The sequence below is a fragment of the Hippoglossus stenolepis genome, chromosome 10 (genome assembly GCF_022539355.2).
Source record: "Hippoglossus stenolepis isolate QCI-W04-F060 chromosome 10, HSTE1.2, whole genome shotgun sequence".
Taxonomy (NCBI): Eukaryota; Metazoa; Chordata; class Actinopteri; order Pleuronectiformes; family Pleuronectidae; genus Hippoglossus; species Hippoglossus stenolepis.
Window position 1 is genome coordinate 12,201,096 of NC_061492.1, and position 13,003 is coordinate 12,214,098.

The following is a 13,003-nucleotide window of genomic DNA, read 5'->3' on the forward strand; positions in this document are numbered from 1 at the left end:
GAAAAATAAATGAAAAAGATTAATAAAGTTAGCAATGGGCTATTGCTGTATTTCTACTTATTTATTTCTACATTTATTTATGCATTTTTATATTTAATTAATTTCTGTATTGTCAACTCAAGATAGAAGTAGAAGATCCTATGATCACCCTGCGAACCTAATTAACACATGGAAATAGAAATACATCTGGACATTAATGGGCAAATGTAGAATTGCAGTTAGAGCCTTCGTCAGAAACTATTTTTTTATATATATTTAATTGTCTCTGCATTTTACTTGTCCTTGGAGTAAAAAGTATAATATTTCCATCTATACCTTCATTCTAGTGCAACTAACAGCATGATTGAATCAAAATACGCAATAAAAAGGACTTAAAATTGGTTATTAGATAAATTTGCTCCTTTACACCGCTGCCAAAGATAAATTTTATACAAAACTCCTGCGTGGACAGCTTATTTAATCAGTTATGTTTCATTCAAATAATATTTTGTATAATGTTTATGGAAAACAGAAAGTCTAATAAAGCATTTGGAAGAATAATAGATACAGTACATTTGTTTTGCAAGTAAAAAGACTAATATGGATTTGGTTTATAAAATGTTTTATTCATGTTAACATAGCTGATACATAGGGATTCAAACAGTTCCACAAGGCTTTCAGGGACTACAATTGAATGAATAGCAAAACAATAGTGGTCCAAATCTCTAATGACAATCACTGGACAGACTAACAAATCACCCTCATTTAGGATGTGTACAAACCTGCATTGAAAATTACTAAAACTGACACTTGGACTTGTGTGTGTTACAGCAATTGTTCCCATTCCAGTGTAATATCTGAAGAGACATGCATGACAGAATTGTCTTCTTCCCATTAAAAAGGTCCCTGCGTTTGGTCAGACAAACAAGCACCACCATTTTCCCCCACAAAAAGACATGCTTCAGTGATAGAGTGGCATCATAACCAGGGCAGAAAGTGAGGATTTCACCAATGGGCACTACTTAGCTCTGTTATAGTTTTGTTGCCAGCATGTAAAGTGCACTGGCTTTCCCTGCAGTATGAAAATTACATTTGTTTTGATGTTGGACTTCAGCTGCTGTAACCGTACCACATATTTGTAGAGACAGACTCACTACGAAAAAGCTATAGGGGAAACAAATTTTTTTATATCCAACATTTCTTATTGGGGGAAAAAAAATTAAATCCAACTCTCTCAATGGTGGGATTTAGGCTTATTCAATGACGGGATATAATTTTCTCAGCCTTTAAAATTGAGCAAGGAGTCTGATACCATCGTCAAGCTACTAATCACTTTTCTACAGCTGAAACTGCACACATGGGAAGGCCAGGGCAAGCACAAACCAGAAGAATGGAGGGTTTCTTATTTTTTATTACACCATTTGTCAAAATCAGCCATGTGAAAAGAATGATTTTTTTTTTTTTCTCAGTTGTTTCCTTACACAACTCTTTTCAGCAGTGGGTTTCATTGGTAGAATGTTTGAGTGGAGCAATAAGGAATGAAGGATGTGTAAAAAGTTTTTTTTTTCCTTTTGTCGTTTTAGGAGATGAACCCAACATTGAGGGCTGGTTTTAGTTCTCATTCTGGTTCTGGTTCTCCTCGTTCCCTTCTCCGCCCTCTTCACCCTCGGTAGCGTTGTCAGAGGTCCATAACTGGAAAGAAAAACAATATATATTTGAAAAATTGTCAGATATACATCCTAAATCACCAGTTCTGAATTTGATGGGTTATGAATCTATTGGTATATGCACCCAACAACCTGAACTCTCATTCATTCACATACCTTGTAGAGGTACTGACGTGATTTTAAAAATTTGAGTTTAGTTATAAATGTGTGAACATCTGCCTTTCAGGCAGTTTACTGCAGAGACTCATATGGTCTTGAATTTCCCCATCGACAATTCAAAATTTGTTAATTTCATCACTTCCTCTTGCTTAAAAAAGGAAACGATTCTGGTCCATGGATAGTGAATTAATACTTGAGGCAATTAAGTAGTGTTCTTCAAACAAAGTGAGATCATTGAACACAATGGGAATCGGCTCTCTGACAAAGGAAATGGGGTAGCGAACAACAATTTTATGCAAATCTCTTGAAACAGGCCATCTGACTATCATGGTCACTTTACTCGGTGGTTAGCCTGAGACTATGTGTGCTGATTTGAAAAAGAAACTCATGTCATGTTTCAAACAGACAGTCCCCCATTTTGTCAATTAATACACTTCATCTTGTTTGAAGCAGACATTCAAGACAGTCAAGCAAAGCACCACAGTATTGATAGTTTATATTCCATGTTAGAGCAGAACACTCACTGTCAGGTTGTCTCTGAGGAGCTGCATGATAAGAGTGCTGTCTTTGTAGGACTCCTCACTTAAATGGTCAAGCTCTGCAATGGCCTGATCGAACGCCTGTAAATCAAAAACAGGAAAAATATTTACAAACAGTATTACAGATAACTGAGGACAAGTGACATATTTTTGCAAGATCTACAGACTTCTTTGGCCAACAAGCAGGCTTGTTCTGGGTCGTTGAGGATCTCATAGTAGAACACGGAAAAGTTAAGTGCCAAGCCCAAGCGGATGGGATGTGTGGAGTCCATTTCTTCCTTGCTGATTTTAAATGCCTTATCGTATGCTTCCTGTGAGTCACTGATGGTCTCTGGAGAAAGGAAGAAAAAACAAAAAGAAACAATCAGTGAGCTTGTAATACTCAATGTATATTAAAGTCTAGGTTGAAATACAAATCCACTCAGGGAAATATCATTTTAAGACTACACTGTTTAATTTGACCAAAATTTGTCTGAGCATAACATAGGTTCTGACAACTACACAAGGTTTCTTTTCAAAGTAACTTGAAATAATTTTGTTTTAAGGGAGTTCTATACCAGTTGCTACAATGGTTGCAAAGAAACCACTGGATATTTAATGTTCCTGGCACTAGAAATTAACTGCCAATGAAATAAAATGTTAGATTTCACTAGATGTTCATTTGTGAACTTGAGCGGCGCTGGTAGGCTTGTGCCCAGCTAAACTATCAGCAGGTGACTCAAGCTTTATTATTTAAAGCAAAACCTTTCTAGAGCGAATAAATCTTCTCATCCAACGCTCGGCAAGAAAGTGAGTACGAATTTCCCGTAGAAATCAACTTATTAAATTTAACTAAAGGACAGGTTTTATTCTACATTTCTTATCGTCAACAAATCCTATGAAAAGCCAAACAGTGAACTGATCTGACTAACTAGTATTGTATGTGTACCCTAACCCTGGAACAAATTTCCTTTGAGTATTGAAATGACATTGTTGGTAAAACATAAAATTGATGAGCCACATTACTGTTTTGTGCACCTCAAGCTGCTGAACATTAGTAATCACTAGCACACCAAGCAAATGAGAATTAATTTGCAGGTGAAAACCATCATCAGCAGTAAAGTTTATTATTAACTATAGTGCGCACATTTACAAATTGAATCAGAACCAGTAAACTTCATGTAAAGTGCTACAGATGTCTAAAAGTATCGAGAAACTCACAAATTTATTGTGCCTTTTTGTTAGTTTTTTCCCCACAAGATCTGCTGACGTCAATAAAATATAGATCTCCACAACCTATGTTTTTGTTTTCCTCCATCGAGTAAGAGTCAGTTTCCCCAGGTAAAGGTGAAGCAAATGGAATTAACTGAAACCCAAACGCTGTCCAGCTATTTTGAGTTTCCAAGACAAAAGGCGATGATTTACACTAAAAGCCAAAGGTTTAAGCTCATAAATCAATTTCTATTTCATGCCAAGTTTTGCTTCAGAGGCTGACAAAGAAAAGGTTTTAGTAAAGGTCAAGTTTTTCAGAAAACTTCCTTTTAGGAGGTAGTTAAAAACATACTACATACCCCAGATCAGTGGGTGGCGGTACTGTGCCTGAAAGCAGTTTTCCAACAGACCATAAAAACAAAAAGAAACTAATGCAACTACACTGAGTGAGGGCAAGATGAAAGCTGTCTCAAGTGTGATTACACTTGAGAAAGTCAACACTGGCTGCAATATTTATGATGCAAGGTTAACACAAATACCTTTAAAGGCTGATGAACAAACAGCGTTCGAGCCATGGCAGTAGCTACAGCTAGCAATAGCTCCCTTGCAGCCAGCGCTGAATCATCCATGGACGATGTAACGTTTAAGGCATCGACAACATTGACATTTTAGCCAGTTGGGCTGGATTGCTGGTCTTATAACTGGTATAACTGGTCTTTGCGATAACTGAGCTTCGTTTCAAATTACCCTAGTATTTGTTTAAAGCGTTACCAAACACTGGCTGCCTCTAAAATTCCTTGCCAACATGCCATTTGGTACTCTAAAGCGAGTCAGACTTGTTTCTGCATGTCTGAAGCCCTAGTATAAAAATCAAAAAGTACATGAACCGCATGCAGTTTACTGGGAAATATTTGCGCATGAACTATGCAAGAATTACAATAGTGATGACAATGACATCATAAGAGAAAATGCAAGTGAGGCACCTACAGGGACTGAATTCCAGGTACCAGTGCCCAACAGCTTAACAACAGAGACAAAACATTTTTGGCCATATGTCCCCAGCATAAATGCTAAGGTAACAGCTTCAAAATAATATTAGATTTTGCAGAAATAGCCAGGTAGCTGATTTAACAGGAAAACTTGGATCTACATGCAATACTTACTGCTAATAATGGAGCAGTGAAGGCAAAGAAATTCTTTAACATACAGTTTTCCCCCCTATGAGGGAACTCTGCCCCCCTCCACCCCCACCTCCCTCCTATAAGATAGGACACTGGTCACAGGACTGTGACACATCGACCCATTTGACGTCATTTCGAGCTTTTAGCTCCAAGACAAAATCTGTCACATTCCTATTCGGAGCGTGAAGGGGCCCAGATTCAAAAAGACAGGGGGGGGGGTTACTTTTGTTTCTACATATAAATGAAAGACAAATGGATACCTTAAAGACTCACATTTACTCAGTGTACATTAAGAGAAGCAAAGAGAAAAATTGAACTTAAAAATGTTGGTGTCTTTCTAAAACTAAACCAAGTACTTATGAAAACTCACTTTTTTTGTCATCTCCATTGGCAACCTCAGCAAGGTATCTGAAGTAGTCACCCTTCATTTTTAGATAGAAGACCTTGCTCTCGCCATTTTTGGAGTGTGGAATTAAAAAGTTATCCAGCAGTTTCTGTGAAGACAAAAATGACAGATCAATTTAATAAAGTACATGCACAGTGAACTAAACCATAGGCACACCACAACAACCAAATATGGATGATTATGGCATCACTTAGTGAAACTCTAGTCATGCTATTTAACTGAAAAGTCATAACCTGTCTGAGATTTTTCTTTATTTTATTATAAGAAAAAAAGGATCTGCTCACTCTGCCATAAAGCCCAGATAAATACAGGCCATATTTAAAGCAGCTTGTTTTAAGAATTCTTGAGGCCACTGTGCTCTTAGTAACTCTGAGCTCTACGGATAGAATCTCTTGGTTTGATTTTGCACTAATATGCTTTTTCAGCTCTGAGACCTTTTGTAGGTTCGTGCCTCCATTCAAGGTTTGGAAGCATCTCACAAGATGTTTGAGTGGAAGGAACCTGAGCTAAATGTCAAGTGTCAAACAATGATTCTGACTATTTATGCATGTTCAATTTCCCTTTATTCAAAAATATTGCTATATATTTTTGCTTCATTGCTATTGTGTTTTTTTTGCATAATGCTGCAACATAAAATGTGAAAAGGGTCCAGTGTGAATACCAATGACCCAAATGTCCCATGAGCCTTCATCCACCAGAGAGCAGAGCAGAGCGCAGCTCAATGACTAATGAATATACGGTTCTGCTCCATCAGGAGTCAAGAAAATGTGCTCAACCAGTAACATTAGAGGAAACATTTTGTTCTGTGTCAGATTGGACTAAAGTTGCTCCAAATTGTCCACAACCAGGGCAAGCTACTCGTGTGCCCCCAGCTGCCTCCTGCACCAGATTCCTTCCCTCAGCAATGTACAGCAACTATCTGATGTCTTACTGCTGATTTAAGACTTTGCAACATTCTTTCTTTGCCTAATGATATTTCCTCAATGTTTAATTAGCAGCATCTAGAGAATGATACAAGCACCACCTACAACTACTATTTGAAATTTAGCTTCAGATTAAGGATTAAATTGTTTAACATTAAATCTGTAGCTTCCAACAAAAGACAAAAACATTCCCTCAAAACTACAATTACATGCTACAAATCACACCCTGTGATTACACTCATGGCCAAGTCATCCATCTTTCCACAGACTTGAGAAGATTACAAGGGCTAATCTGTGTCAGTGAAACCATGGATAAAGCTCAAGTTAACCGATTTAGAGAGCAGATTAATCATTTCGCCTAGAATGAAAAAGCCTTCCATCACCTCGACCCGATGACAGCCCTGACTGTCTGTTCAGATAGGATATTAATATCATATTTGACTTTTCGAAATGCAATTATTTAAAAACGAAATGTTTTTTCTCCTGCACATAGGAGCAAGATGTCTCTCTCATGAGTCAAACCCACACGATCAGCCACTCCCAAGTCATTTACTGACTCAGCAAAAATATGTGCACGTCTCAAGTGCAAAGCATTCATCTTTCACTACGTGCTCTATACAATAGACAAGAGGAATGGATTTACTCTCAGGGCATTCACACAAAGATCTAATTTCAGTCACCAGTGCTACTAAGATAGTACAAATAGTGTCGCTAAATGAAAGCCTAACTGGTTGTTTGAACCTTCAGACGCCTAAACAAGAATATATACTTCCCAAAAATGAACTAAACTCTATTTAGCAATTTGATTAGCTACAGGGTGTTTGGTGATGTAGCAGGGGATCATTGTAGTTGCTGACTTCATCACCATTGCCGTCATTGTATCAGCTTTTTCCAGTCAGTATTCCTTCAGTGTCAGTCATTCGTGAGGTCTACTCTTTTCCAAAACAAATGGAGGTAACCAACTAAAATTAAACGATAGAATAAAGCTCTTGTCAGAAACACTCCGATTTAGCGCTTAAGTCAGCTGGCTCACTCTTAGGTCATTGGTCAACCACTTAAGAGCATGGAATGAAACTTTCATTCCGCTCACCCAAAGGTTTCCTGATCAGCTGTACGTACACACCACTGTAGCTATGGTAAAAATGGAGGTGGCCCTGCGGTAGATAATTTACAGGGGGAGAAAATAGGAAGGAATGCAAACGAGGCATTTCAGGCACTCCAGGAGCAGTGCTTTGAGGGCGAGAAGGACTTCCTTTGTTGAAGACTCTGGCCTTTGTGATCTAGCAGACCCTCTACAGGCATAAAAATCTATGACGAAAGATAGGGGGGGAATATGAGCACTTTAAAAATCATCGTGGAGGGACTGCACTGTGCTGCTCCTAAATTTTGCTCAGGTTGTCCCTCTGATAATATTTTTTACCAGAAGCCAACAATAAATCCAAGTGAACCACTGAATAAAGCAGTTTCACTTCAGAAATCAGTGTCGCCAAAACACTTCCGTGGACATAGAACTCGTCCGATGGGCTGTGAGCCAAGCTGCTGCTAATGGTTGTTCAACTAGATTCTTTGATAGCTTGAGATCAGACTTCTGATTACCAACCTTCCTTTATCCTGTTAATTAGTTAAATTGAGTAAGTATCATTAAAATGGTTTAAACCTCAAGTCAATTTTGATCAAACAATGCCAACACATCCGCAAAGGGCAAATACAGCTATTAGAGGCAGCACACAATTTCTTTCATGTCGCAAGACTTTTTTCCCCTCCCGAGTTAATTGTAGTTATAAAATTTATGAAAATGTACTTATCAGTAGAAATGACAGACTTCATTATATCAATATATATAATAAATTTGTTATATTCCTATTAAACTTTCTATTGCAATATTTGTAGCACCTTTTTTTTTTAAAGTCACCCATCCCTACCCAAGCAGCTCCGCAGTGCATTTTAGAGACAGCAGCTCAGGGAAAGTGTCTCAATCTTCCAGCTAGGCTTACACCCAGATCTCCTCTAAGCCATTATGGATGCAGGCCAGAAATAAATGTAAAGCAATCTGTGCTGTTGCATTAGATTAAACGAGAGATGAAAGCATTCCCCCCCTTGACCCAACCAGTATTTCAGTAGATGATGGCATTAAAACGCAGAGAGAAATGTCTGGGAATTTTAGTTGAAACCAAATGGCACAGTATCTCAGGCTTCAATCTGTAGCTCAGCAGGAGGGTGTCATTTTTGGCTTTCTGTACAAACTGGGCTTAGAGTAGGAGTCCTTTGAGCATGTAAAAAAAAAAATCTTGCACTTGGCTAACCACATTAGGCTTCAATCTGCCAGATGGGACTGCATGGACATAGAGCCTAGCATGGCTGTACAGAAAACAGTATAGCCCTTATCTTTCCTGTGTGTGGCTTGAACCCCTCCTCCTCCTCCTCCTCTCAGACACACCTTGCTGGTGCAGTCACTCTGACCTTTTGTCAGTTCACACCCTCACAAGGTTTCAAGCCCATTGTTCTAAATCCAGATTCTCAAAAGGCAGGAACAGTGGGAGGACTACATAATACTTCCTTGTCCTTCTCCGCCTGTAGGGGCCTTATTTATACAACAGGGCGCTCACAGGAAACAGGGAAGATGCCGTTCGAAAAATAATCATGAGTCACTGTAAATGTGTGCGTGCACGTTTCGGGACTAAGCGAAATTGCGTTAACATTTAAGTCGCATTCGACCCATTTTTGTGCGCATCCATAAATAGTTGGGCTACACAGGACATTGGTTTTTAGATAATACTTGACTTAAGAGCAGGAGTATTAAATAAACCGCAATGTATTTTGAGTCAATGCGGATTCAAAATGGCCAAATTCATTACAACATTAACCAGCAGCAATCTACCATAGTTGTGCATTGGGGGGGGGAGGGGTTTCCACCTCACATGCAGGTATGGATCCATGCAGCAGACCTTAAAAAAAAAAAAAAAAAAAAAGATAGGGCCGTGAAAATCTTGACACCTTACCAAGACGTTGTTGCAGATGTCCTGCAGCTCCTTCTCCACCTTCTCCCGATACTCCGTCACCAGCTGCTGCTTCTTCGTCTGGGCCTGGTCGGTCTTCGCCCCGATGCTGGACAACACCCTCCACGCGGACCGCCTCGCCCCGACCACGTTTTTGTAGGCGACGGAGAGCAGGTTCCGCTCCTCGTTCAGCAGCGGGTCTTCCTCGGTGGAAATCTCTGTGACCTTCCTCATGAAGTCCGCCATGTCCTCGTAGCGCTCGGACTGCTCGGCCAGCTTGGCCTTCTGAATAAGATCCGCTTTATCCACAGCTTTATCCATGTTTGCGTGACGGGAGTCAGAAATGCAGGGGGAAGCTACGCGACAGTCACGGGCTGCGGTGCTGAAGGGTCGTGTGCAGCAGGCGATCGACGATGTAATTCCTCACCGATACGAGCTGCGAATGAAAAAAAGTTAATGCAATTAATACGTGTGGGTGGAAATAATCCCGCGGATCGTTATCGAGGCGTACAAGGACATGCATCCGCCCGGTGTTAGCGCACAACTAGGAGGCACTATTTTCGGTAACAGCAGCCATTTATATCCTTCAAGACAATCACTTGACGGGCGACGTTCGTGCCAAATGTACCAACCCGATGCGATACTGATTTAAATAAAGAATTTATCACGACTCGTATTGTGAAGATACGAATAAATCCCCCCGTCTTTAAAAAAAACGGGTTTCGAAGCTGAGGCAGGCTACGAGAATCGGGATTTGCTGGAGGAGCCGCCACAAAGCTGTCTGGTGGGTGCAGCTAACTGGTTAGCCGCGGCTAACGGGCTTTAGCTACATCGGCCACTCCTTTCAACGAAGAAACGTCCAGTTACCGACACTCGTGGCGTTCAGCGAGTCGAATCAACCAGCCAGGTGAGAGTTTAGCGATTAGCCCGCGATGCTGCATATAAACGGGGAAATGGACGCAGTGAAATACTCATCGTTTCTGACCTCCTGAGATCCGATTGCTCCACGAACTGATCCGATTTGACAGAGTGAGGCGAGAGGCGAAGAACAGCAGCGGACACCTAACAGCAGTGAGCAGGACCGGGGGCGGGTCCTATGACAGCCAATCGGCCAATCATAAACCGAGCCCTGTGCTGATTGACAGACAATAATTGGCCGAGTGAACCAGTAGTGTGTCAACGCGGGGTAAAGAGGCGGGCCTTCTGGGTGGGGGATAGTTTGACAGACCGGAACGCTGCAGCGGCTGGGGCCACGGGGTTTCCTCCAATTAGAGCAAGGGACGAAGACGTCATCGCATTGCCATGGAGATGCTCGGCCAATCACTCCTCGCTTTCACGCGCTGTAGGCGGGTGTGGCCCTCTCACTCTTTACATGCACACTCATCCCTGACATTTGTTAGGTTTTAATACTTCATATCGTGATATTTTATATTTCTCTTATCGTAAACTAATCACATTTAACACCAACCCCCCTAAAATGGCTCGATCCCTCTTACAAGTGCATACATTTGATGAAGCGTATTCGTCTGTGTCCCCCGCCACCATTGTCTCAAAACTCAAAGCTCATTTCTACATTATGATGTTTGACTAACATGAAATATAGACTTTATTTTATTTCATTAGAAGGAATCAATTTGCTCAAGGAAGTTGAAAAGCACTGATATGGTTGATATGGTTGACTTTTGTCTTTTCATGAAATGTGTTGACAGTAAGAAAAACGTAGAACAAAACAGGCCTTGTCCCGTGAGGCAAGGATTGTTGCGTTTAAAAAATATTGCCAGAATTATTCATTTAAATACACTTTAATTGCAGATCAACTTGCCTTTATTCTGCAGCTTCCTGGGTTTGTCTCTTTTGGAATTATAAGACAAGATGGCGGAGGTCCCTTGTATGTTTGAAGGTCTTCCGCACCAGCTTGATGGAGAGTTGCCAACCACCAGCAGATTTTAGGGATCTGGTGATCTAAAAGTGACCAACTGCAGATGTTAGGCACACATCATTTGACAATAAATCAGGATGTTTTGCCCTTTGATCACAAGACACCCTCCTCGAAGGCAGGGCCATCACAGGCTGATCAGACCAGGGTGTGTGTCCAAGACATCTTGGGGCCCAGTTGGGGTCGTTCCTCCTGATCCAGAGTCATTGGCTGCAGCGTTCTCAAGTCTGTCATGTTTCTTTAATGGTCTGGACAAACCCTGGTTTGTCCGTGGATTCTTAGCTCTTTGAGCAACCTGACCGTGGATGTTGCAATAGAATCCCCATTACTTCCCAGCGATCTTTCTCTCTGACAATCTTGATTGTGGATGGATCGACACATGGGGCCGAAAGTATAGACCCAAGTGGATTAGGTGGTCCTGGGTCTGTATCAGGGAAGGTTGGGTTGGTGGTGGGCAGGATGGGGACACCCCAGAGCCCATGTTTATTGTACTGTAAGTGTGACTCAGGGAAAAGTGTTTTTGGATAACAATAAAGCTTAATGGCACAGGTGGGAAAGTTGTATTAGGCTTTGGCTGCACAAATAAACTGTTATTCGGCTCAATTCATTGTTAGTTTTGGTAATTTGGGAGTTTTTAACAATAAGGAAAAACAGAATACAGACATATTAGTTAATTTCTATTTATTTGCTGCAACAACACATTTACCTTGTATGTTCATTACTGAAACATTGACATTACATGTCAATGTGTCGGCACTAAAGCAGCCCTACATGTGTATGACACAAACTTACGGTGGTTATTAAATGAGCTGCATGGGAAAACATTAGGGGCAGTTTCTTTTCAAATCATGTTTGCCATCACTCACCCTCCTCATAGCCTGTTTGTTGCACATTACAAAACCTCACTCTGACCTTTGCGCTAGCTTCATCCCCCTCCGTGTTCTGCCTCTCAGTCGCAGAGGAGGGCAGAGTGACAAGCTGCTGAAGTCATGACAAGGCTTTGGCTTACGTAATGAAACAAAGTCCTAAAGAAACACCTGGGTGTAGTTGGTCTCAGCTGAAACCGGCTGCCGCCCAGTTTGTATGACGCTCCACAGATCATCGTGTCTGTGAACACACAGATCCCATGCGGCGTGTTTCACTTCCAGCCCCGTCTATCACGCAGGCTGGTTAATAATTCTCCCTATTTAGATCCATGCAATAGCTGATACCATACAATTATTTACCATACAATTAACATGAGGGAAATGTAAATATAATTCAGTAAAGGTACGTCACTGAGCTTGAGTGCATACACCACAATACAGCCTCTGTCCTTCTCCTCAACAACCAGCTTTTATTCTGTGTGCTTAGTCATACATTGCCACGGTAACCACAGACGCATTATTTACGCATTATTCCCGACAGACAGTAGACAACCTTTTGGGAGCTTTTCATCAAAGCCTCAGCTGGAAGACGCTATAAGGAAGACAGACAGGACTGAATCTTAATAAAGCAAACACATTTCTTCTTGATGCTTTCTTCTTCACGTTAATGGTTGGACTGCATTTCTAATAAAAGTAATACTGCCACAGTAGTCAATCCCAGTTTTAAGGTTAATAGGGGATGACAGTGAAGGTGAAAGTGATTAAAATATAGTCATTTACTTTATGAACTTCTCTCTTCTTCACGGTTGAATGCAGGCGTCGGCTCCCTCGTACACTCAGTGATGAGGAAGCCTGTTGTCTGATGAGGTCGGGGGACGTGGTGGCAGTGAGGGGCCTCAAGGGATTTTCGGAAAAAATCATGATGAGTCACTGTGTCACTTTGACAATTTATGTTCTAATATATTAAAAAAGTAATATAATACTGGTAAACATAAATTATTTAATATTAATATTTATTATATTGAATATGTTTTCACAAATGTCCATTTGTTGGTTTGTTTGTGTCCAAACAAGATTACACAAAAACAACTCAATGGATTACCGTGAAGGTTAGTGGAAGGATGTGGTTTGGGTGAGGCAAGAACCCATTACATTTTGGT

General features: G+C 40.7%; 1 protein-coding gene across 1 annotated transcript; it reads right to left on the reverse strand.

Moving 5' to 3' along the window:
* Positions 1–584: 584 nt before the first annotated feature.
* On the reverse strand, positions 585–10,173 carry LOC118116295 (14-3-3 protein zeta). The gene is made up of 6 exons (XM_035167871.2): positions 10,027–10,173; positions 9,045–9,477; positions 5,087–5,210; positions 2,512–2,675; positions 2,330–2,425; positions 585–1,671 (listed from the first exon to the last, which is right to left on the reverse strand). Exons 2-6 carry the CDS (start codon positions 9,360–9,362, stop codon positions 1,591–1,593), a joined length of 783 nt encoding a protein of 260 aa, XP_035023762.1. The 5' UTR covers positions 9,363–9,477; positions 10,027–10,173; the 3' UTR covers positions 585–1,590.
* Positions 10,174–13,003: the final 2,830 nt, after the last annotated feature.

What these genes read in the sequence shown, in the direction of transcription:
- LOC118116295 (XM_035167871.2), bottom strand. Translation starts at nt 9,362, where the DNA reads ATGGATAAAGCTGTGGATAAAGCGGATCTTATTCAGAAGGCCAAGCTG. An exon ending in CCTGCTTGTTGGCCAAAGAA is followed by an intron (nt 2,426 to 2,511) that starts GTCTGTAGATCT and finishes TTTGATTTACAG; the next exon opens with GCGTTCGATCAGGCCATTGC. An exon ending in TCCTCAGAGACAACCTGACA is followed by an intron (nt 1,672 to 2,329) that starts GTGAGTGTTCTG and finishes TTTTCTTTCCAG; the next exon opens with TTATGGACCTCTGACAACGC.